Consider the following 26580-nt stretch of genomic DNA (forward strand, 5'->3'; position numbering starts at 1 on the left):
CAAGAAATGGATCCGGAAAGAGAAAAGCCCCTGTTGGCTGAATTTCAAGGAAGAATATTCAGAATTTTTAGTGAGTAAACCTAGTGAATGGATGTGGCTGCCATGCTGTGTGGGAAGAAGTTTTGTAAGTGATAATACAGGGGGAAAGTATTTAAAGACATTTTGCTGAGTCACATATGCGGAATTCTTCGTTACTCCTGTGCAAGACTTTGGAATAGACAGTGGTTTTGATTCTTTTTTTTTTTGCCCCCAGATGTTGTACTGCTGGGGTTTTGTTGTTTTGTTTTTGTTTTTTGGTTGTGTTGTTGTTGTTGTTGTTTGTTTTTTATGATACCTAGGAGGGCTAAAAATATTCCAGACTTACTCTTGTTAGATTAAGAAAAAGGAATGTTTCAGGGCTACCTTTCCCATACTCTTGTACCTCCTATTTCTTCAGATGCTATCTGGAACACCCTTGGCAAGGCATTCCAGGGAAAAGGATTATAGCCAAGCTCTTCACCTGTTCTTATATAGATCAGAGAAGTTTCAGTGTTTCTAAATTCCAGGAAAGATGCTTTTATGAAAATGAAATCTGTGGGAGAAAGAACTTCTGGAATTCCCCTTGTCCCCCACATGATGAATATCCTGAGATATTCAAGCTAATTTGTAATGACTCTGGGAATTTCCATGGTCTTATTTAGAAAAGCATATCGTCGTGTAATTCAACAGTTTTTAAGGACACAAAGTTGCCTCAAAGGCAATTTGCCTTAAAAAAGATTTAGGTGTTTAGAAATGTTCTTGGTTTGTGAATAAGTTACCAGAATCCAAATGCATCTGAGGTCAATCCTTGATTATTTGCGCTAATGAATAATTACAAGAGTTGCTAAGTATACTTCTTACTGATTTTCCTGAAGCAAAATTATAGTGAAGTGCAGCTCTCAAGTGTACAACTTGATGAGTTTTCAAATATGTACACTCATATAATCAACATTTCCATCACCTGTCTTCTTCCAGCCAGTCCCATGAACCACAAGTAGCCTCTGATTTCTTTCTGTATACTGGTTCTATCTTTTCTCGAACTTCCTACAAATGGAATCAAACAGTATGTATGATTTTGTGTATGTCTTCTTTTGTTCAACACAATATTTTTGAGAGTATTTAAAGCCACTATAAATATTTTGTATAAGTCTTCTTGTGAACATATGCTTTCACTCCTCTTAGATAAATACCTTGGAGTGGAATGGTTGGATCCAAGGATGGGGAGATAGATAGTTAACTTCCCTAAAAAAAACAAAAACAACTCTCAGCTTTCTGAGGAATGCTATCATTTTACACTCCCACTGGTCATGTAAGAGAGTTCTGGTACTTCTACCTTCTCTCCTGCTTTTGTTGTTGTTAGTCTTACCTATATTACCTGTTCTGATGGAATATTCCGTGGTGGTTTCCAATTTGCTTTTTTTGATATCTATGGATGTGGAGCATCATTTCAAGTGCTTACGGATAATCATCTGTCTTCTTTGGAGGAGTGACTTGTTCAAGTCTTGGCCCAGCTGTTTATTGGGTTGTTTGCTTTTTAGGATTGATTTGTAGTTCTTTAGATAATGTGGACACAAGCCTTTTTGTCAGACGTGCGTGTTGCAAACATATGCTTCCAGTCTATCACTTATTTTTTCATATTCTTAATGTCTTGGGATGACCAGAAGTTTTTGATTTACTTTTACAGTTGGTACGTTTTGGGTCCTCTCTAGGAAATCTTGGCCTATCCCTAGTTTGCAAAGCTATTTGCCTTCACTGGCCCTTAGAAGCTTAATAATTTTAACTCTTATGTGTATACCTATCATGGATAAATCTAGGGTATGAATTTTTTTATGTTCAGATATATAATAAAATTAATTTTTGTATGTGAAGTAAGGTTCTTTTTCCCCATAAATTTATCCATTTGTTCCAGAGCATTTGTTGAGAAGATTTTCCTGCCCTCATTGAACTGCCATGGCATATTTATAAAACAATTAACTGAACATACATGTGTGAGTCTATTTCTGGCCTTTCTATTCTGTTCCATTACTCTATTTGTCTATCCTTCTACCAGTTTAAACTGTCTTGGTTACTGCAGCTTTATAGGAAGTCTTGGTATCAGATGCTATGAATTCTCCAAAATTGTACAATCTTGTTAAGATAGCCTTAGTCTATTGTGTTTCCAAAGAGGTTTTAGAATCAACTTGTCAAATTTCTACCAAAAAGTGTATTGGATTTTTTTAAATTGTAATTGCATTGAATTTGTTGATCAACTTAAGGTGAACTGATGTCTTTTTTCAAAGAATGAATCTTCCAATCCATAAACATTGTACATTTCTCCATTTATGTAGTTAATTTATGTTGGCAATGTTTCAGAGTTTTCAGTTCAGAAGTCTTGCAAGCTTTTAGTAAATTTATTCATGAGTATTTTATTTTTTGATGCTATCATAAATGATTGTTCTTAAATTTTTTAATGTTCTAATTGGTTGCTTCCAGTATATAGAAATAAATACAAGTGATTTTTGTATATTAAGACTGCTAAATTTACCAAGTTGTAGTAGTTATTTTTCAGATTTCTTAGTAATTTTATGTAAGCAATCAAGCCATCTGTGAATAACATTTATTTTGAAATCTACTTTCTGATATTAATGTAGCCACACCAGCTTTCTTATGCATACCTCTGCATAATGTATCTTTATATATATTTTATTTTCAATCTATCAATGTCTTTGTATTTGAAGTATGCTCTCTTGTAGACAGTACAGGGTTGGGGCCTGCTGTTTTATCCAGTCTGAAAGTTCCTATCTTTAAATTTATGTGTTTGGTGTATGTTTCATACAATTGCTGACATGGTTGGCTTTAAGTCTGTCCTTCTGCTACCCTGTTTCCCAGGTGTCCCATTTGGTTTTGTATTCCTCTGCTCTTCTTTTTCTCTCTTAATTTTGGCTAACCAAAAAAGTATTTTAATACTCTATTTTATGTCTTCTATTGCCATTTTAGCTACATTCTTTGTATTGTTATTTGGCAACTTCCCTAAGCTTTCCAGTATGCATCCTTAACTTATCACGATCTCCTTAGACTTAGGATCGTATCATTCCACATATAAGAACTTTATGAAAGAAATATTCCACTTACCCCAACTGTTACACTGTAGTTGTTACACATTTTACATTGACATATGCAATAAAACTCACCATGCACTATTATTTTTATTTTAAATAGTTCTCTTTCAAAGAAATTAAAAGATGATCTTTCTACTTACCTAAATATCTACCAGCACTCCATTCTTTTCCTGTAGACCTATTTCTGTTATAATTATCCACATAGCCTGCAGAATTTCCTTTCAGCATTATCTTTTATAACACAGGTGTGCTGGTAATACATTCTCTAAGCTTCCATTTATCTGAAAATATATTAATTTCATCTTCATTTTTGAAAGAATTCCAGGTTGGCAGGCTTTTTTTTCTTTTTACAACTTTGAATATGTTCTACCATTATTTTCTGACTTCCACTGTTTCTGCTGAAAAGTCAGCCATTATTCACTATTGTTCCCTGTATGTGGTGTGTCCTTTTTCTCTGGCTACTTTCAAGATATTCCCATTATCTTTAGTTTTCAGCAGTGTGGCTATGATGTATCTAGGTGTGGTTTTCTTTATATTTATCCTGCTTGGAATTCACTGCTTGAAGCATCTTGGACCTCTAAGTCAATGTTTGTCATCAAATTTCAGACATTTTGGCTATTATTTCTTCAAATATCTTTTCTGCTCCATTCTTAATGTCCTACTGCTTTGGGACTTCAATTAAATATGATAGGCTATCTGATATTTTCCCACAGGTTACTGGAGGTCTATTCAAATTTTTGTTTGAAATTTTTTTCTCTGTGCTCATCAGTTTGATAATTTCTATTGATCTGTCTTCAAGGTGTGGTGAAGCTTATTTCAGATATTATAATTTTCAGTTCTAGAATTTTTATTTGGTTCTTTCTTATAGTTTTCATTTATCTTCTGAGATATCCTATTGATTCACTCATTATGGCCATGTTTCCTTGAAATTGGTAGTTGACAATTTTTTTCTTAAAGGGCCAGAGAGTAAATATTTTCAGCTCACGGGCCACCTAGTCTCTGTTGCAACCACTCGACTCTGCCTTTACTGCATAAAAGCAGCCACAGACAAAATGTAAATGAATGAGTGTGGGTTTGTTCCCATAAAACTTTCTTTATAAAAATAAATGGCGATCAATTGTCTGCCCATTCCAAAATCTGGGTCATTTTAGGGTCTGTTTCAACTGACTCCTTTTTTTTTTTTTAAATGGATCACATTTTCCGGGTGCCTGGGTGGCTCAGTTGGTTAAGCGACTGCCTTCGGCTCAGGTCATGATCCTGGAGTCCCGGGATCGAGTCCCGCATCGGGCTCCCTGCTCAGCAGGGAGTCTGCTTCTCCCTCTGACCCTCCCCCTTCTCATGCTCTCTCTATCTCATTCTCTCTCTCAAATAAATAAATAAATAAATCTTAAAAAAAATGGATCACATTTTCCTATTTCTTCACATGTCCAGAATTTTTAAAAACTTGCTGGATATTGTGAATTATACATTTAGAAGGTCTGGAATATGTTGTCTTCCTTTAAGAGGTATTGAATTTTGTTCTTACAGGCAGTTCAATTACTGGTGCATCCTCCTGTCTAACAGGTTTGGTTTTAGTCTTTGTAAGGGTGGGTCTGTTTGGGGGAGTACCCAAATTCCAGCCATGCCAGCAGTCTAGAACTCTGATTTTTTTCTCTCCTCAGGCAGTGAGACCATGGCTCTGCTTGGGTTCTGCTTTGGTGCCACTTGGCAGGAAAGTGGCCATGAAGGAATCCATGGCAATGGTGGGGTTCACTTCATGGTTCCCTCTTCTCAAATAATATAGTGCTGTACTGTCTGTTACTAAATACCTGGAAACACTTTTTTTGCACATTTTGTCTGGTTTTAAAGTTGTTTTCAGCAGGAGGGTAAGTTTTGGTACCAAAATTTTGTCATGGCTAGAGGCAGAAGTCCTCATTGATTTTTCCCCCCTTCAATTATTTTATCTAGCTCAGGGAATAGCCATTGCTTATAATTTTTTTTTTTTTTTTTTTTAATTGACTTTATGGTTTAAAGTAGTGTTAGGTTTACAACAAAACCAAACAAAAGGTACAGAGATTCTTCATATACTTCTGACCTTGTTCATGCACAGCCTCCCACATTATCATATTATCAACAGCCCCCACCAGGTAGTGTATTTGTTTCAGTTGATGAACCTATGGTGACATTTCATTATCACCCAGAGTCCACAGTTTACATTAGGCTTCACTCTTGGTGTTGCATATTCTACGGGTTTGGGCAAATGTATAATGACATGTATCCACCATTATAGTATCCTACAGAGTATTTTCACTGCCTCAAAAATCCTTTGTATGCTGCCTGTTCACCTCTCCCTCCTCCCTAACACCTGGCAACCAGGATCTTTTTACCGTCTCCATAGTTTTGTCTTTTCCAGAGTGTCATACAGTTGGAATAACACAGTATGTAGCATTTGAAATTGGCTTCTTTCACTTAGGAATATGCATTTAAGTTTCCTCCATGTCTTTTCTTGGCTTGATAGCTCACTTCTTTTTAGCACTGAATACTATTTTATTGTCTGGATGGACCAGAGTTTACTTATCCATTCACCTACTGAAGGACAGCTGAATATAGCTTCCAAGTTTTGGCAATTATGAATAAAGCTGCTAGAAACATCTGTGTGCAGATTTTTAGGTACACATAACTTTTCAACTCTTTGGGTACATACCAAAGAGCGTGGTTGCTAGATTGCACAGTAAGAGTGTGTTTAGTTTTGTAAGAAATTGTAAAAACCCCCTCTTCCAAAATGGCTGTGCCATTTTGCATTCCCACCAGCAAGGCATGTGGGTCTCTGTTGCTCCACATCCTTGCCAGCATTTGGTGTTCTGGATTTTGGCCATTCTAAAGGTGTGTAGTGGTATCTCCTTGTTGTTTTATTTGCACTTCCCTGATAACATATGATGTGCAGTATCTTGTCATATGCTCATTTGCCATCTACATATCTTGTTTTTTTTTTTTTTAAAGATTTTATTTATTTGAGAGAGAGAGAGCATGAGAGGGGGGAGGGTCAGAGGGAGAAGCAGACTCCCCGCTGAGCAGGGAGCCCAATGCGGGACTCGATCCAGGGACTCCAGGATCATGACCTGAGCTGAAGGCAGTTGCTTAACCAACTGAGCCACCCAGGCGCCCGCCATCTACATATCTTCTTTGGTGAGGTGGCTGTTAAGGTCTTTGGCCCGTTTTAAAAACTAGGTTGTTCATTTTCTTATTATTGAGGTTTAAGTCTTCTTTGTATATTTTACATAACAGCCCTTTAGCAGATATATCTTTTGCAAATATTTTCTCTCAGTCTGTGGCTTGTTTTCACTACCTTGACAGTGTCTTTTGAGAGCAGAAATTTTTTATTTTAATGAGGTCCAGCTTCTCAATTCTTTCTTTCATGGACTGTGCCTTGGATGGTGCATCTAAAAAGTCATCACCAAATCCAAGGTCATCTAGACTTCTCTTATATTATCTTCTAAGAGTTTTATAGTTTTGTGTTTTACATTTAGGTCTGTGATCCATTTTGAGTTAATTTTTGTGAAGGACATAAGGTCTGTGTCTAGATCCGTTTCTTTGCGTGTGCATACCCAATTGTTCTAGCACCATTTATTGAAAAGACTACCCTTGCTCCATGGTATTGTCTTTGCTCCTTTGTCCAACATCAGGTGACTATATTCGTGTGGGTCTATTTCTGTTTCTATTTCTATTTCTCTATTCTGTTACATTGGTCTATGTGTTGTTTATTCTTTCGCCAATACCACATTGTTTTGATTACTGTAGCTTGATAGTAAATCTTGAAGTCAGGTAGTGTCAGTCCTCCAACTTTGTTCTTCTCCTTCAATACTGTGTTGGCTATTCTGGATTTTTCTGCCCCTCCATATGAACTTTAGAATCATTTTAGAATCAGAATTGATATCCATACAATAAGTTACTGGGAGTTTTATTGGGATTGCATTAAATCTATAGATCATGTTGGGAAGAATTAACATATTGACAATATTGAATCTTCCTATCCATGAACATGAAATATCTCTCCATTTATTGAGTTCTTTGATTACTTATGCCAGAGTATTGTAGTTTTCCTCGTATTGTTCTTATAGATATGTTGTTCTATTTATACGAAAGCACTTTATTGTGGTGGTGCTAATGGAAATGGTATTGTGTTATTAAGGTCAATTTCCATTTGTCCTTGCTGGTATATAGCAAAGCAACCGACTTTTGTATAATAGCTTTGTATCCTGCAACCCTGCTAAAATTGCTTATTAGTACCACAAGGGGTTTTGTCTGTTCTTTCAGATTGTCTACGTAGACAATCATGTCATCTGCAAAAGGAAGTTTTATTCCTCCCCAATCTGTACATCTTTTATTTCCTTTTCTTTTCTAATTGCATTAGCTAGGACTTCCAGCACCATGTTGAAAAGTGGTGATGAGAGGGTACATCCTTGCCTTGTTCTTTCATTGGTTTTTGGGATTATTATTATTACCTTGTCTTAGCAATAGATTTACCTTCTGATACTCAAAACATAGGTTGGTATTGATGTACAACAAGTATCAGTGAATGGTACTGAGGATATGGGCTGTAGAGAGAGATGACCTCTTGCAGGAGACAGAGTTAAGGTAAACTTCAGCCCTGCCTCTATCTGAATTACCATTCTCCTTTCCTGGACAGAGGAAAAAAGGAAGGAAGCAGAACGGGCATCTATTCTTTGTCTATTATGTGCGGGGTGCTCTGCAAGTTACCTTTGTATGTTATTTCATGCAATCTTTAAAACAAACAGTAAGGGGTACCTGGGTGGCTCAGTCGGTTGGGCATCTGCCTTCGGCTCAGGTCATGATCCCAGGGTCCTGGGATTGAGCCCCGCATCGGCCTCCTTGCTCGGCGGGAAGCCTGCTTCTCCCTCTCCCTCTGCCTGCCACTCCCCCTGCTTGTGCTCTCTCTCTCTCTGTCAAATAAATAAATAAATAAAATCTTAAAAAAAAATAAAAATAAACAAATAAAACAAACAGTAAGATGATGACGATGATTATAATACCCAGTTTACAGAAAAAGTGGCCAAGCCTTAGATAAGTAAAAGCAGTGACACTATATAGCTAGTAAGCTGGTAGAGCTAGGATCTAGAAGCCCATTTTTCTCCCCTTTCCACCGTGCTACCTTTCTTGCCTTAATATGATGATTATTATGATTACCAGTATTTATTCAGTACATATGTTACATGTCCCTTCACAATCACTGGCCCTTTGAGCCATTCAAATTGTTTCCATTTAGACCCTTCTTGGTGAGAGCTGGGGCGAGCTGTCCACACTCTCCTCATCTTCCGTGATTTCGGAGATCAGGAGTATCCTGAGTCTTGGACAAGGGTGGTCTTCAGCACGGCAAGATGCTGGGCACAGCGTAAGGACAAAGAGAGGTCTCACTCCAATGGAGTGATGATTAATAAGCAATCGCTGGACTGTCCTCTGCCAGCAACGAGTGCAGCAACCAGCTGGATGTGGTGCCTGTGCTGGTTCCTGTGATCCTTCCTAGCCACTCTCCTTATCCAGCCTGTGGCTTTTCCCTAAAAATCTAATCTCTCGAAGCAGGACTTGTTGCAAGATATGCAATGGAATCATTTTTCTGATTTGAGCAGCGCCTTTTATTTCCTTAATACTTGGGCATTTGGCCACTATTTCAGGTGTCCTTGGTGGGAAACCAGTGTCTGTTTTTGAAGGGGGCTGAGAAAGGGTCAAGTTTTTGTGGTATGAGAAGGAATTTGGTAAACTCAGCGGTGTGTAGGTGAGTGAAAAATACACACTTCCTACTTGCCAGACTTTGGGTGGAGCACTTTGCATATATTTCTCAAAAAGAAAAGAAAAGAAAGGAAAGGAAAGGAAAAGAAAAGAAAAGGAAAGTGGTACAGAATCATTAATTATAGAAATTCTGACAATCCTTATTTCCTGAAAAGTATTTCTCGCCGACACATGTCCCTCAATTAAATTTACATGGCTTTCCTCCTTCTTTTCCTCATATCTTCTGGTCGTCTTCTCTCTTTCTATACTTGTTCAGCATGAGGCATATTCCGAATAAAACCTCATTCGTTTCTATTCATTTAGTTTGAAATAAATTGTAATGTGGAGAGGAACTTGGTTGAAGTCAAAGTTTGCACCGTCTCTGATACAAAGGTTTCTAAAGGACGGTGGCGACAGCCTTCATTTCTTTCTGGGAAGAGGTGGAGGCACCCATAAATCCTTTAAAGAAAGTGAAGAAGTGTGTGACGAAATCATCACGGGGTTAAGTATGTGAGTGTTAGAGTGGAACCTCCTGAACTCCTAACACGCCTCTCTTTCTTTGCAGACCTTTGTGACGATAACCCACCAAACCTCCAGCACGCCACATACAGAGCTCTCGAATATAAGACGGGCACGATATTAAATTGCGGCTGTGAGAGAGGCTTCCGCAGACTAAGCAACTTCATGCGTTGTGCAGGAAACTCTAGCCACGCTTCCTGGGAAAACAAATGCCAATGCATAAGTACATGTAAGTGTTTCCTTTTGTGACACCGAGGGAAAGAGAAGAACTCTAGCAAAGAGGGAGACAGAAGCTCACACCTCATGCCACCCATATGCTGACTGGTGCCACTCACCTATCCTAGCTCCACCCCCAGCAACATGGCAGCGTGAATTCCCAACAGCTCCCCAGGATGCCTCTGTGCCCTCCCTCTTCAGTGTCCATATCCGCAACCCTAAGGAAGAAGCTCTGGGCGGAAAAGTGGAGGCAGTGGGCGAGGCATTTCCTTCCCTGATGAGAGTTAAAAATAAAGGGAAGAGAAGCTCATGCTACTGAGTCAGAGAGTCTTATCTATTACGGAATTTTTCTTTTTCTTTTTCTTTTTAAGATTTTATTTATTTATTTGAGAGAGAGCAAGCATGAGAAAGCATGAGCGGGGTGAGGGGCAGAGGGAGAAGCAGGCTCCCTGCTGAGCAGGGAGCCCAATGCGGGGCTCGATTCCAGGACCCTGGGATCATGAACTGAGCCGAAGGCAGACGCTTAACCGACTGAGCCACCCAGGTGCCCCTATTACGGAAATTTTCAGTGTGACTCCCATGGGGCCTTTTGGGCATTTCTTCAGAGGGCAAATACATGGTCAAGCAGAAAGGACTGTCAGTCCAGGGTCTTCCCAGCCCAGTGTCAGGAACTGGCATTCCAGAGTGTGAGAAATAAATTCCCCCAAAGACCCCACTGTCCCCTGTTCCAGTCCTGCAAGACCCTGGCTGCGCTGGGGGAGCAGGGAGAAAATCAAGTCCAAAGGCAGGTCAGGCCGGTGTGTGGGCGAGACCCCAAATCTACAATGGGGAAGCAGAGAGGCAGAGGAAGCTGTTCCCTTCGAATGTCTTTATTTCTGGACTTTTTAACCTGGCTTGAGAGCCTGTGGCCCTCACTGCCAGACGTGACTGGAATCAGCAGTGGACTAAGGGTCCTGAACCTCATAGCTGCTGGCGAGGGCGAGCAGAGAAGGCAGAACTGCTCGCTAGGAGACTGTAGGCAGGTCACCTTCCTGGAGTGGAATGTGAAGGGAATGACCCCCGAGGGGCTTTCTAAACCTAAGTTGCGCTGATTTTGCTGTTCTATGTTCTTCTTTGAATCCTGAAAGCCCGATTTCTCTACCAGGTCTTTTGTCCACTCTGTGATACTAGTACATGGTGAAAAGTGGGGGGGTCCATTTGTCCTTTTATTCCTCAGCCCTGGAGATGGTGTCTGTGAGCCACAGAGAGTTCTGTGCCATCCACACCGGGCACAGACTGCAAGGTCTGGGGACCTCTGCTGAAGCACCCCATTGCCTCTTTTCCCAGCAGACCCTCCCCGGACCCTCAGCTAGAATCCCGAGCCCCTCACGGCGGTGCCCATACTCAACTCCTTTGCCAAAGTCTTCACAGTAGAGAGGAGTGTGGTAGGAGGCTTCTCTTGTGCTTGCTTTAAGACTGAATCCCTTTACCTTTTAAGTGGACTGCTTTCGGTAAACAAGGGGAGTCACACCATTCCTCCTGGCCATTGCGCCGCTTGCGCACAAGGCTGGCAGGTGGGTGGCAGGAATGGAGTCCCTTTAGGGGTGACACACATGCATCAGACAATCTTTCAGTTCCTTCAGAAACACATTGTGGGCCACTGACGTCATGCACGGGAATACTGCCAGGCCCCACTGAGAGCACCCCAAAGGCAGCGCGTGTGTGTGTGGCTCTTCTTTGTAACCCCTGCACCCCAATACTGCCTGGCATGTCACAGGCAGTGGAAAGGTGCTCTTTGAATAAATGAATACACAAAGAGTGTTTTCTGTTTTAAGCCTCTGTGAAGTTATTTGCTTCTTTCTATCTATATTCTCTAGCCTTCAAGAGCACAGAAGGACAAGTTACTCCTAAACCCAAAGAACAGAAGGAAATGCAGAGCCAAACGCCGCCCATGGACCAAGGTAACCTTCCAGGTAAGAGGCGGATCTGCACCGCGGTCTCGCTGACTCCTGGGAGCCAACCCTTCTCCCGCGGGTGTACCCTGTGCTCCCCGGAGGAGGGAAGTCTGTTCCACGATCCTCCTCTGTCAGGATATCAGGTAAACAAGAATGATTGTGCAGTGTTTGCAGACTCTAGCGCCACTCAGGATTTCAAGCCAACATGGGCTCTGGGCTTCCTCCTGCTTTGGGAGTTGGCCAAGTAGAACTGGGCTCAATTCAATTCAACCCAGTGCAACTGATCTGAGTTCAAAAGCATGTATACTGGGACTCTCTGTGCCCAGCCCTGTAGACAGCCATTCCTGCCCTTGAGGAAATGCTCTGTGTTTTCCCCTTCAATACAAGGTAATCAACTGCCAGCAAAGCAATCTACCTCAAAATGTTTACCTTATAAACAGGGTTGTGAAACATGCAGTGCCATGTTGGTGAGCATTAAAGTTGCAAACCTCCTAGCTAAGGGGATGTGTGAGAGCGAGCACAACTCCAAAATGAATCACGGTGAAGTTGGGTCCTCATGTCACGAGGACATAGAGCCGTTAGGAAAACCTGAGCTTTTGGGGGCCCCACTGACCTTTACAAGACCCTATTGTCCTATGCTAATTGTATTACCTTCCAAAAACACTTTATCATCTTGTATATAATTTCTTTTGAACCTCACAACCTAATGAGTCAGGGAGCAGGATTATTACTTTGATTTACTGAAGAAAATGAGACACAGAGAAGTTAAAAGACTTGGATAAACTCACATTTAGGAGGAAGTCCTCAGGTCTTACTAGGGACCTTTCTACTGATTACTTCTTTTAAATTAATTTTAACTTCTTTGCAGCTTCCATTATTAAAAAAAAAAAAAAAGACAAATCTAGGGACACTGTTGCAATATGATGTTTTTATGTTGTACCCCAACTTTGGTCTGAATGGCATTTCAAAACACATTTAATTGTTTGTTTTTCTCTCTTTTTCCCATATTACCCTGAATGGTTATTTCAAGGTTTCTCAGGAGGTCAATGTTGGTTGTCCTTGTTCAAGAGATAACCACTGGTTCTGGCCACAGATCCTCTTAATGGGATGTTTTCATTTGAGAGAAGCACATGTAATTAAACAGGTTCGGACCATCATGGATTTTATTGGCTGTTAAAGAAATTTTATTCTGAGACTAAAGCACAAGTTCAGCCATGATTTGCAAGGTTCTACACTAGAGCAGATCACACTGGACAGCTCTCAGCTTCTCTCCAGGGCAGGGGGGTGATGTGTAAGATACTTTTAAAGGTCATATTGGGTATTCAGATTGTGGAAGGTCTGGAAGGTCAGAGCACATGTCTGGGGAGAGAGGGTACATGTGGTCCCGTATATCCAGATTTGGGATGGGGTAGGGAGTCCTGAGAACAAATCAGAGCAGGACATGATCACTGGGGTTAAAGACCAGTCAGGCTTGGGTTTTAGTTGGGCGAGTGGAAGGTTTGAGGGCATGGAGAACTTTCAGAGGCCTTGGCAGGGCTCACATAGAGCAAGATTTAGGCATGGCTTGATCAGAGATCCAGGTTCCATTTCCCCGAGATTCTCTCAGCCCTTCCCTCCTTCTGACTTTGGCTCTATCTCCAGTCCTTCAGCCATAGCCCCAAGATGACCAGGAGCCACCACCTGGGGATGTGCCTCCTCACTCACGGTGGGCTTCACCTTTCATTGGCCCCAGTGGGCTTGAGCCTACCTTTATTCCTCAGCTGAGACTGCCCTTCCCACTCCTGTCCACTTATGAGAACCCTGGCCATCACCACAAGTAACTGCTCATTCCTCTGGGTTCCCACAGCAAATGTCCGCTCCTCAGCAATAACACTCAGCACATTCTGCCTTCAGATGTCTTCCTCATTCAATCCATCGTCCACTCCCACAGGAGTGATGGGGTCTGTGTGCCTTCCCTCAAATGCCTGGCAAAGTTCCTGACACACAGAAGTTCTCAGTACATATTGGTTGAATAAAAGAAAGAACGAATGGGGGCGCCTGTGTGGCTCAGTCGGTTAAGCGGCTCAGGTCATGATCCCAGGGTGCTGGGATCGAGTCCCACATTGGGCTCCCTGCTCGGCGGAGAGCCTGCTTCTCCCTCTCCCTCTGCCTACACCTCCCCCTACTTGTGCTCTCTCTCTCTGTGTCAAATAAATAAATAAAATCTTAAAAAAAAAAAAAAAAGACTGAATGAATGAACAAAATGAGAACCAAGGTCCGGTGTGTACAAAGAGGCAAGTCGAACTCGGGTTCACTCAGGATGCCTTCAGAACTTCCTTTCCCTCTTCAGGTCACTGCAGGGAGCCTCCTTCCTGGGAACATGAAGATTCAAAGAGAATCTACCACTTTGTGGTGGGGCAGACGGTTCGCTACCAGTGCGCGCAGGGATTCAGGGCCCTGCGGAGAGGTTCTGACGAGAGCGTCTGCAAAACCATCTCAGGAAAGACCCAGTGGACACAGCCCCAGCTCAAGTGCATAAGTGAAAGTAAGAACGGTTGGTTTCCAGGTGTGGAGGCACCTGGTTGGGCTCTATCACCCTGCTCTTTCCATCGGGCTGAGCGGAGTGGAATTCCTGACCCACCAGCTATGTGACCGCGGGCAAACCACTTCGCCTCCTTGGGCCTCTGTTTTCTCTCATTCAAGAAAATAGACCAGATACACTAAGGTCTCTATCACCTAAGGTTCCCTATACCCTGAGTGAGGATAAATGGTAGAAGGTGGAAGAGGAGGGACGATCTCTCGAGTGTTGCAAAGCATCCCAGATGCTACTTCACTGGAGACGATGCTGCCCTGTCCTAGCCGATCCTGAAATTCGACTTCTTCTAAGCTACCGAGACCTCCTCTCATTCAAAAGGGCAAGTCCAGCCTACCGCCCACGCGCTTCTAATTTACTGATATATAATGCACACTCATTATTTGTCCAGCGCTCCACTGTTAGCATGCTCCTTCTCCTGTAATTTCCCCCTGAGCTTTGATAAAAGTGCAAATGTGCAGGGAACGGGCTGATTCAAGCAGGCACGTGCACGCGCGCATGCACGCGCACACACACTCATTCAAACGTACAGCCCACCTATGCGGAGGTCTACTATTTTCATTCTGAAAGCATATTACTATTTTTACAACCAAAAGCCGCTCACATTTAAACCTAAGTGTTACCGGTTTCTTACCTCACCGCCTCTCCCGGGAGTTTCCCTGGGTGAAATCTGAAACCACCCCGGTAAGCGAAGCGCAGCGCGGGGAGAGACCAGAGAAAGAGGCAGGGCACCGTTGGCAGGTGGCGGTTTGAGTAAGCAGAGGGAACTTACATACGGGGCTCCTGTGGGGCCCGCCGCAAGACAAATGGATCCCCGCGCTCCCCCACCAGATCTTTCAAGTTTATAAAGAGGCCTTAACCGGGTTCAGTCACATATACGCTGCAGGTGTTCTCGACACCACGTCGCTAGCTCAAGGCTGTGTCCTTGGAGAAGCCTCTGGGAGCGGGAAAGGCAAGCGGGAGTCATATTCTCAGGACAGGGAAGGGGGTGAGGAGCCTCGGAGTGCCTGGGTCCACGGGTCAGTTGGCACTCGTGTCCTTCTGATGACATTCCCTGGCAGTGTGCCTGCAGGGAGCCACATGGCTGGCCGGGGCACTTGCCGCGCGTGTCGCTTCCCTTGGAAGAGGATGACAGGGCAGTGTCCTGGGTAACTGGAAACCCCCGCAAAGAACAGGGAACCTGTCACAGAGAGAAGCTGTCCTTTTGTGCATTTCTACTTCATTTGATGTTTCGGTGGTATCTGGATTATTATGACCTGTTTCCAAGCCACAGATGGAAACCAGGGCTGAATAGGAAGCTTGGGGATGAGAAGTTGCTCAGGATTCCACAGAGCCAGGATCAGGGTCAAAATTCCCCCTGACCGGGCTTTGCTGGAGCCATTTACCCACTTGCCCCAGACCCTGCTGTAGAGCCACACTGTGTGGGGCCCCCAGACAACGTGCTGAGAATGGAGATCGGCACCCCACTGAGTGTGTCTGGGGTCAGCTGAGGAAACCCGCATTCCCCACCCTCATCACTTCCTCTCTCCACCAGATGACGAAGAAGAGCCTCAAGCAAGCACCCATGCTCCTCCTGGGAGAGACACTTCCTGTCCCTTGATAACAACAAGTGCTACAGGTAAGACTAGAATTTCTGGGAGGATAAAAGCTCGGCCCTGAAGGTCAGGCAAGAGAAGGAAGACCGTTTGCCTGGGGCAGCCCCTCCCGCAGCTGGGTCAGCAATAGCACCTTCTCCTCTGACCTCCCAACCCTCAAACACAGCAAAAGCAGGGCACCGGGGTGTCTCAGTCAGTTGGGCGTCTGACTCTTGGTTTTGGCTCAGGTTGTGATCTCAGGGTTGTGAGATTGAGCCCCGTGTCCAGCTCCACATTGGGTGTAGAGTCTAAGTTTGTCTCTCTCCCTCCACCTTCCCCCCTGCTCTCTCTGCCTCTCTCAAATAAATGAATAAATCTTTAAAACAAATAAACATGTCAAAAGCAAGTGTCGGAAACAGGAGAAGCCAGGCTGAGGATGGCATCTCAAGGCAGAAGAAGGAATGATCGTCCGTCAGACGCCTTCTGCCAGGCTCCGAGGCTCTAGCTCACGAGAGGTCCTAAGCTCTCCAGCCAGCGCAGTCTGATAATCAGCACAAACCGAGCATCTTCTCATCTCTCTTTTGCACAGATTTCCACAAACACACAGAAGCGGCTACCACCGTGGAGTCATTCATATTCACAACCGAGTATCAGATAGCAGGTGGGTAGTGGGCACACCTTCTGTTGACAAAACACACCCCAGACAGAGACTGTGGGATATGTTGCTTGGTGGTCTGGTGGGTCAGTCGGTTGGTCGGTTAGCTTAAAATGCCCCACTCCTTACACTGTTTAATAGTTACACGAGTAAAAGACTAATCCGGATATTAACAATACAAACTCACAGTAATCAGTCATAGTAAGCGGACTGTGAAGTCTCAAAGCAGCCCCAAGAAGCTCCTCCTGAATGGATCCTAAATGACAAAATACCCCATAAACCCCACAGTTGTTTCCTGGTAGGAGAGAAAAACAGGCTTTGAGAGGGGGAGAAAAAACCGAGCTCATAGAAACAGAGCAGAGTGGTGGTTGTGGGGCCTGTGGGTCAGGGGGAAACCGGGAGATGTTGGTGGAGGGACACAGACTCCCAGTTGGAAGATGACTACGTGCTGGGGAGCTAATGGACAGCATGGTGACTTTGGTTAACAATACGGTATTGTATACTCGAAATTTGCTAAAGGAGTAAATCTCAAGTGTTCTCACCGCAAAAAGGAAATGGTAGACAGGAGGGGTGGTGGGAGGTGTTAGCTAGTGCTACGGTGCTAATCGTGTTGTGATGTACACTCACATCAAATCAATCCCTTGCGTGCCGCAAATGTCAGTTATGTGTCAAGACAGTTTGGGGAAGAAAAGGAAAAATGCACTGTGAAGCCCATGCAAGACGGGTGGTTAGCGGGGCAGGCAGGGAGGTGGCTCCAGCACCAGAGGAAGGCAGCATTTGGGAAATAGGAACACTTTAAAGAGATGCTTATGTGTCTATCCTTTCTCCTTGTATTTCGACGTTTCCTTCACCCATCGCAGGCCTCCCTGGTGGCCCCCTTAACTGAGGCCTCTGAACCTTGGTGAAGAGCATGCTTGTCAGTTACTTCATGCCCCTCAGAAAGAGCCAAGCCCCTCGAGGAAAGGCGCCAAGCCCTTTGCCACCTCCCCAGGGCTCCAGCCCCAGTCCCTGAGCCTCCTAGGAAATCATGTTGGGTGGGAGCTGCGTTCTGGGAAGGGAAGGCAGAAACGCCAGTGCGCCCCTCTTCGGGAAACCCTTGCTCTGCGGGGATTTTCTCAGCCTGATCTGCAACCCAGCCCAGCGGGCACCTTTGCTGAACTGCTTCTCTGTTGACAGTGGCCGGCTGCATTCTCCTGCTCATCAGCGTCCTCCTTCTGAGCGGGCTCACCTGGCGGCGGAGATGGTGAGTCCGGGCGGTCGGGGTCACGAAGCCCTGGCCGGAGCTAGCTGGTGGAGCCTGGTGTGGGAAGAGCTTGGGCAGAGATCCCCTCGCCCCCCGCCCACCCCCTTCTCCTATGAACCTGCAGCGGTTTGGGGAGTCGTAGAGAGAACTGGTCAACCCACACATCCCCAAAGTGCCCAACAAGAACCCAAGCGCAGGGAAATGGGAAAGCAAAGGAAACTAGCATTGGTTGAGCGCCTACTGTATGCCAGGCTCGATGCGTATCTAATGAACATTCCTGAACTTCTCTGAACAGTTGAAACAACTACAGGTGCCCTGATCAAGCAACACAAACAGGTGTGCATGGCAGAGGCCAAAACTGCAACCTGAATCTAGAGCCCAAGACCTTTCTGCTCCCATCACGTGGCTAGAAGGAAATCAAGGGCAGTGTCCCCCTGAGTTTTCCTCTCCGGCGCTCCCCACTACACCTACTGCAGACACTTAGACCAGAACGCCCTTGACTGGGACGTGACCCACATGTGGCCTTAGTTGCATTAACTCGGATTTTCAAGTTGCTGATTAGAACAACCAGGAGAGATTTTTTTTTTTTAAACCAGTGCTTGCTCTCCAACCAGAATCTCTAGGACATCAATCTTTTTCTTTCCAGCTGAGATAAAGTTCATCATTCTAACCATTTTAAAGTGCATAATTCAGTGGTTTTTGGCAATGTTGTGTATATACCACCACTAACTCATTACACATCAGAACATTTCCATCACCCCGAAAGGAAACCCTGTACTCCCCAATTCCCCCATTCCCTGGAAACCACAAATCCACTTCTCATCTCTGGATTTGCCCGTTCTGGACACTTCACATAAATGGAATCATACAGTATATGAACTTTTGTGACTGAGACATTGGTATTTCCTTAAAACTCCTCAGAGGCACTGAATACACATGCATCCAGTTTTGACAACTCTGTGCTAGGCCAGTAATTCCCAAACTTGAGTGGGCTTGTTCATCAGAAGCTCCTGGAGGGCTTGTTAAAACACAGTCTGCCTGGCCCTGCCTCCAGAGTTTCTGATTCAGCAGGTCTGGGGTGGAGCCTAAAAAATCGACATTTCTAGCAAATTCCCAGGTAATATTGATGCTTGCTGTTCCAGGCACCAAACTTTGAGAACCGCTGCACTAGACAGATAGCAGGAAGGATCAAGAGAGTGAATTCATTTCACACACACACACAGAAAGGCCAGTTTCTCCCTCCCTTTAGACAGTAGCCTACAGACCTCCTATGTCACTGTTCTGACTATCCAGGACATCCCATAAATGTGCCATTTAACCCACCTTGATTTAAACTCCCCAGGAAGACCCTGAGAACACAGAGATTCATCCCCCAAAACCCAGAGCTCTTAGATCCTATAATTAGCCCAGACAGAGAAAAACCATCAGATGTCTTTTATTGTTCTATTGGTCATCAGGCCCACAAATACTCTTGATTTCCCTATGTGGATTAAAAAGTGCCAATTATTGCAATGCAGAGGATAAGCCCCCTAGGGTTATTTTATTAGGAATTGCTCATGTAAATACCTGACAGTCTACCCACTTCTCTACGGTATGAGCTGCTTCCTGAGGCGTTATTTTGGGATTATGTGAGATGAAGTGGGTCAGGTACTCAGTACATTGTGGGAACCCAACACGTGGTCGGTCCTCCCCTCCCTGCGCTGACAAGACTTAATACCCTTCAAGGAAATTTTCACTTGGTAGCTTCAAGATTAAAAGCCTTCAGACACAAAGGGACAAAGGTATTTGGCAGTGGTAAACGTTTGGAATTTATGCTGTGACTTAACGAATACCCTGAAACTAGATGAGTTCCCAGAAGCTCTCCCAGAATTACGGTCTTTCAGGAGACACACATTCATTCCTCCTACTGAGCTTTCTGCCACCCGGTCTAGCTAGGGAGAAAAGCCTGCCTAGAATCTAATTTCATCTGGCGGTGCCCTCTTGTGGCCACACAGAAATCCTACGTTTGACTTTTTTTTTTTTTTTTTGGACCAATTACCAGGAGCCAGTGATAAACAACAGCTGTTGGCTTCCCCTGGCTCCTGACAACCAAAAGCTGAATTTTCATGAATTTTGTGAACTGTTTTTAAGCACAGCCATTATCAAAAATTCAGTATGTAAACATAGTTACATAGGTTATATTAAAAACAAAGTTAATAAATACTCAAAAGTAGCCACTTTCTAATTATTTTACTACTTTATTTGTTCTCAGGGTTATTTAAATCTATTGTATCTGTATCGAGGAATTGCAATATGATGGTCTGCTACCGCATACCTCTTCCCAATTCTGTGTTCACTTATGTCACGTTGGTAGCTCGAAACCGGGCGTGGTGGGAGTCCTTACACCATGGAAATAGGCCAACTTTTTCAGAAAGCTGGTTGTTAATCATTTACCAGCACACCATTCTTACAGCCCTGCCCCACGGGAGCTCTGAGCAAGGCAGGAAGTGATGAGATATTCCTGTGGACTCAGTAAGGGCTGGGGAAGGTCTAGGACTATACCGTCCAGCATGGTAGCCACTGGCCACATGGTGGATATTTTAGTCTAAACTTAAATAAATGAAATAAAATAAAACATTCAGTTCATCAGCTACACTAGCCACATGTCAGGTGTTCAATAGCCTCATACGGCTACCTTACTGGACAACACAGATACAAAACATTACCATCATCAGAAAGTTCTTATAGTACAGTGCTGGCTAGAAATTAGGAGCTTTCAATTCATGAAAATCACTTAGCACTGCTACTATTATTATCCCTTCTCTGCACCTACTGTCCTCCACATAATTCAAAAAAAATTTATAGAATATCTCCTATACAGATGTTGGGCAAGGGGCACAGGCTCGCAATTAGAAAATGAATAATTTCGGGACGCCTGGGTGGCTCAGTCGGTTAAGCGGCTGCCTTCGGCTCAGGTCATGATCCCAGGGTGCTGGGATCGAGTCCCACATCGGGCTCCTTGCTCGGCGGGGAGCCTGCTTCTCCCTCTGCCTGCCTCTCCCCCTGCTTGTGTTCTGTCTCTCTGACAAATAAATAAATAAAATCTTTAAAAAAAAAAAAAGTAAAGAAAATGAATAATTTCTGGAGATCTAATGCACAGCATAGTGATTATAGTCAACAATACCGTATTATATACTTCAAAGTTGCTAAGAGACTAGATCTTAAATGTTCTCCCCACAAAAAAGAAATGATAATTATGTGACTCGATGGAGGTGTTCGCTAACGCTATGGTGGTAATCATGTTGCAATACAGTAATACAATATAGTAAAAAAATATATAAACATGTTGTATAGCACAAACTTACACAATGTTACATGTCAATCGTATCTCAATTAAAAAAAAAAACAAAACAAAACACTGTCACAAGAATATCTGCTACGTGCCAAGCACTTGCTAGGGACCCAAAGATGAATGCAAATGGCCCCTGCTCTGAGGAGCTTACAGACCCATGGAGGAGAAGAGGCCAAAAATAGAGAGTGCAAATACAAATTTTTAAAGCCCAAGATTGAGGTGTTATAGGAGCAAAAAGGAAGGACACTTAATCCTACATGGGGTGCCAACAAGAGTTGACGGGGCCTCTGGCCGGATAAAGGAAGACGGCAGATGGCTGCTAAGTGGGGGGGGGGGGGAGCAGGGGAGAGGTAAGGTAAGGACAATGTCCGGAGAAGTCAGGCAGTTCTGAACATCAGCTTGTGAGGTGCACGGGCAGTGGTGAGAGCAGTGCTGTAGGGATGGACACTGACCATCAGACCCACAGGTCAGACAGAGGGGTTCGGACCCTATACTGAGGGCAACAGAGAGCCACAGAAGCTTGACCCAGGGACAAATGGTAGCACTGGCCCTTCGGACAGTCTGGCTACAACAGAGGCTAGATTAAGGGACCAAGGAATCATGGTGGCAGTTATGACAGAATATTTGGAGAGACACGGTGAGCATGAGCTAGGTCAGTGGGCACACATTAAAAAGGAGGACAAGAATCAAGAAATACATAAAGGGGGTCAAATTAGCAGGATTTTCCAGCTGATTGGCACTAAGGGTTAAGGAAGATGGAGCAGGGATGACCCCAGATTTTCGAGTATGACAGGGGGACTCCTTAGCCTCTGGATGAAATAAATGCAAACAGCAGGACACCCCTTGGGGAATCAGCCCCAAAGCAGAACCCATCCTGCAGTCCTGAGATCCACGCAGGCTCCACACCCGTAACCACCCAGCCCTGGAGCTGACAAGGAAATGGAAGATCTACTCACTGCACAATGATTGCATCATCCTGCTGTAGGAACCACAGGGCAGCCAGTCTGGGCCTCTGGAGGCACCGAGAGGCCTTGGGGTCAGATTTCAGCCTGTGGGAAGGTAACAGGATCCAGGGGTGGAATTTTAAGTTAGCAGGTCAGTGGGGGTTTATGTGGAAGGCTCTAGGCACATCGGTTTAGGGTGGGGATCACATTTTTTTTCTTGGTGCAGTATGACACCTATGACTGTGACTTAGCTGTATCACTACAGGAGGAAGAGGAGAAGAACAATCTAGAAAACCAGGAGTGGTAAGAAGCCAAGAACAGCTCACAGAAGTCATAAAGCACGAGCAAAATCAAAGAAGTCAAACACTCACCCAAGAGGCATCTCCCGTGATCTCTTCGGTTTTGGAAAACTCTGAAGTCCCACGCTGACACACCGGGCAACTGCAACCTCATGACAAAACCAGCTCTGTAGTATCAATGAGTGAACTCGACCTGCTTCTCAGCAGTAGTTCCAAGGTCACTGGAAGAACAGGAAAGAACCGCCAGAACTGTAGGTCTTACTTTCATGTCGACATGGTCATTCAAGCTTGAATAGCATGGGACTCTGTCCACACCATATATGGTATAAAGAACAGTGGCTTCATGTTAATTCCATCCTAACGTCCCAGTTTAGAAATCCCAAGGAAAACCCTAGCAGGAATGTAAATAGACACACACACACACTCCTTACCCTATGTAATTGGACCCCATTCTGTGATTGACTGAGATCCTTCCCCAGCTTCTGATTGATTCGGTTGATTAGTCCATTCTCCTGGCCACATTCCTTAACGAATGCTTTCTAAGAACTCTGAATCTTTTTGTCCTTAGCTCCGTCCTCTAAACTAGCCCCCTTTCACTGAACCTTCAGTCTGAACTTATAAACAGAAGCCATAGCAGAGTAATCTTTGGCTAACACCAACAGAGGGCAGCCAAGCCTCTGGGGGATCACAGAGCTTCAGCGTTTAAAAGGATTTTTACTAGAGGTATGCTGGGAAAAAAAGGGTAAACTAAGTCCCAGGTAATGAACTGTACCTAGTAAAAAACTCTACCTGTACATTACTAACACACCCCCTTACGAGTTAGTTTCTGTGGGATTGCTATAAATGATGCTCTGAATTTGGTCTGCACGAATGTGATGTTCACAGACGCATCATGTGCGAATGCTTACATTTCCGAATCAGTGTTATAAAAGCACTGATAAGGGATCAATCCATTCAATGTTTATGGATGGAAGGAAAGAAGAAGGCAGTATGGCACAGGGAGGGAGATCACACTGACAGAAGGTAATATGGAAAAGTTCGCCCCTTAGTAGCCCTCAAACTGTTAACAACATGGTTAGCAAATCAGAATTACCTGGAGGCCTGGTTCGGCCACGGGTGGGGGGCATCTCCAGGGTTTCTGAGTCAGCAGGTACCGGCTGGCTGAGGATTTACACGTGTAACAAGTTCCAGGTGATGCTGCTGAGAGTGGTCTGGAGACCACACTTTGAGAACCACTGGGTTCTAGGTCTCCATGCCCACCCACTCTCAAAAATCACATGATTAAGGAGATTAATGAAAGGTTAAAACCAGCCAGTTTTCATTTCTGAAAGGCCAGAAAAGTATTATTTTTAAAATGGGCAGGCGTCAGCAGGTCCATATCCAGATTAAAGAACTATTTTCTGCCCTTTCTATGACTAACCAAGTACAATCCAGATTCCAGTGTCCATGTTGCCCACGCCCCCAAGTACATGTTTTCTGGGTTGAGAGGAATCTCAGACCGGAAAAAAAAATTTTTGTTTTTAGTCTTTCTTATCTTGAGTAAAACTGAATTGAATTATCATGACTCATTTTGGAGTTGGGGGTGGGGAAGACCTATGAAATCAAATGTTTTAAATAATAATTAAGATGTTCTTTACCTTTTTCATGCTCATTCTAAGTGTATGGTGGAGTTTTCCAGAAACTACATGATATGTGATGATGTCATTGCTCTGATGTTAACATGTAATGAGTTTATTACTGTTGTTTATAAGAGAACTAATAAATAATATTTTTTAAATTTCTTGGTTTTAGTGTCTAAATGTGGCATCACTAGCTATAACTACACAGATGAATTTGGGATTCTCAATACTCTTTTTCTTTCCTTAGAGATATAGAGCACAGGGGTGGGGGTGGGGGTGGGGGTGGGAAGGGGCAGAGGGAGAGGGAGAGAGAGAGAATCCTAAGCAGGCTCCATGCCCAGCATTGAGCCCAATGCCAGAGCTCGATCCCACGACCCTGAGATCATGACCTGAAAGAAAATCAAGAGCCGGATGGTCAACCAACTGAGCCACCCAGGCGCCCCTCCTCAATACTTTTTAATAATGTACAGAGGTCCTGACAAATAGTTAACAAACACGTTATCATTGGTCGTTCCAGAAATGCAAATCAAAACCATAATGAGGGGCGCCTGGGTGGCTCAGATGGTTAAGCGTCTGCCTTCAGCTCAGGTCATGATCCCAGGGTCCTGGGATCGAGCCCCAAATCAGGCTCCCTGCTCCGCGGGAAGCCTGCTTCTCCCTCTCCCACTCCCCCTGCTTGTGTCCCCTCTCTCGCTGTGTCTCTCTCTGTCAAATAAATAAATAAAATCTTAAAAAAAAAACAAAACACAATGAGATACCCCTTCATACCCAGGAAGATGACTTTCAGCAAAAAGGAGAATAACAAATGTGGGCAAGGATGTGGAGAAACAGGAATTCTTGTACATAGCTGGCGGAAATGTAACAGATGCGAACACTGTGGAAAACAGACTGGTGGTTCCTCAAAACATTAAACATACAAGCACCTCATGCTTTCACAGGGGGAGGGAGAAATGAACCATTTTTTTTTTTTAAAGATTTTATTTATTTATTTGAGAGAGCGAGAATGAGAGAGAGTACATGAGAGAGGGGAGGGTCAGAGAGAGAAGCAGGCTCCTCGCCGAACAGGGAGCCCGATGCGGGACTCGATCCCGGGACTCCAGGATCATGACCCGAGCAGAAGGCAGTCGCTTAACCAACTGAGCCACCCAGGCGCCCCGAAAGGAACCATTTTTGAAATGCCTTGCCAAGGCCTGTCCTCAGGAGAAACTATTTTCCTAACTACCTTGGGTTTTACCTAAGCAACCAGAAAAAAACAGAAATACCCAACTCTGACCTGCTCTATCCTCCCACATGGGAAAGGGAATTATGCAACTCCAGCCCCTCTTGCCTCATCTATCCCCCCTGAGGTGTGCAAGCAAAGAGGCACCACCACAGGCTTCTCTGGTCTCAGTGGTTCAAATGAGGCCTCATGGTCTGCACTGTGGCCACAGGATGTAAGGCGATGCTTATTTCCTTAGGCCTGAGCCATCTACCCCACCTCTAGAACCAAGAGTAGAACCAACTTCCCTCATTGGCTGCTTGGAGTGGACATAAGAGTAAGACCCAAACAAAAAGTAGGTCATTACCAAGAGAAGGGAGAATGGATGCAGGGAAAGCAGCCACACTTTTCTTTGTGCCTTTGCTTCCAGCCAGTATTATTCTATTAAGGGAGAGCCTAAATTTTCACATCAGTCATACCATTATCAAAGCTCCGTCATGGGAGCAGGAGAGAAAAATGTGGACAAACAGATTTGTAGCACTGGCATCTGGGAGTTTTTAAGGATGCAGAAAGGCTTTTTTGAGGGTCTTCCACTGACAAAGTGCTAGGCTGTCCAAGCAAAATGGGGACTTGGTACCTGAGCTGCAGCATGAGGACTGGAATGGGATTGGAGCGGAAGTGTTGAGTAGGGGTTGGGCGAGGTCATCAAGAAGATGTGATCGCCAGTTGACGTGTGAGCCCGACCCAAGTGATTGGAGGCTCCTCACCCCCTCCTCTGTCCTTGGAATGTGGGTTCCGCATGCCTTTCCCTGCTCCCAGAGGCTGCTCCAAGGACACAGCCTTGAGATAGGGATGTGTAGAGAACATCTGCACGATATACATGACTGACCCAGTTAAGGCTTCTTTCTAAACTTTTAAGATGCAGTGGGTGGGTGGGTGTGGGGATCCACTCGCCTTGCTGCACCCCCCAGCCCAGCCAAGTCTTGTATGTAAATTCCCTTGCTTATTAAAACTGCCACCTACCAACCCTAGAGTGGCCTGCCATTTTCTTCAGTCCCTCCCTGCCCTCCTCCAACAGACGCTGGTTTCAGATTTCCCTGGAGAAGCTCCAGAGGAGGCTGCAAACCAGCAACGGGTAGGCCAGCCAGGCAGAAATGGGCCCTGGGAATGAGGCCATGGCAGGGAAATCCTGGGTTAGCCGGTGACTTCTGTGTGGGCAGGGGTGGCCCACATGTCAGATGCTTGTGGCCTGTTGCATGAGTACAGGACACCCTGAAAACACCAGCTGCTCGAAGGGGCTTGTTTGAGGAAGTGCACACAGTTCTCCTCGGCAGGGAAGGGAAGCAAGGCCACGCAGTGGGCTGGCCTCTGCCTCGGGCAGTTCTGCGAGCCACCGATGCCCCCCTCCAGGCTGAAGCTCGAGTCAGCAAGCTACAGCTATCAGGGGAGGACGTGCTGGTGTCCACCAGTCTGCAGGCTTCAGAGCTGGCAGACGAGGTGGGAGGGCAGGATGGTAAGTTAGAGGTCTTAGGGGCCCCCCGGGTGGCTCAGTCGGTTAAGTGATCAACTCTTGATTTTAGCTCAGGTCTTGATCTCA

At 44.6% G+C, this 26580-nt stretch overlaps 1 protein-coding gene across 1 annotated transcript in view; it reads left to right on the forward strand.

The window, feature by feature from the left end:
* Positions 1 to 22157, forward strand: part of IL2RA (interleukin 2 receptor subunit alpha) — an 82374-nt gene extending 60217 nt beyond the window's left edge. The window contains exons 2-10 of the mRNA XM_044915243.1: positions 7214 to 7268; positions 7410 to 7467; positions 9445 to 9627; positions 11471 to 11566; positions 13878 to 14093; positions 15655 to 15738; positions 16284 to 16355; positions 17526 to 17592; positions 22133 to 22157. Of these exons, the coding sequence (XP_044771178.1) occupies positions 7214 to 7268; positions 7410 to 7467; positions 9445 to 9627; positions 11471 to 11566; positions 13878 to 14093; positions 15655 to 15738; positions 16284 to 16355; positions 17526 to 17592; positions 22133 to 22157 (856 nt within the window). The remainder of the gene's footprint in view (positions 1 to 7213; positions 7269 to 7409; positions 7468 to 9444; positions 9628 to 11470; positions 11567 to 13877; positions 14094 to 15654; positions 15739 to 16283; positions 16356 to 17525; positions 17593 to 22132) is intronic.
* Positions 22158 to 26580: the final 4423 nt, after the last annotated feature.

Source organism: Neomonachus schauinslandi, chromosome 5 (assembly GCF_002201575.2).
Source record: "Neomonachus schauinslandi chromosome 5, ASM220157v2, whole genome shotgun sequence".
Lineage (NCBI taxonomy): Eukaryota > Metazoa > Chordata > Mammalia > Carnivora > Phocidae > Neomonachus > Neomonachus schauinslandi.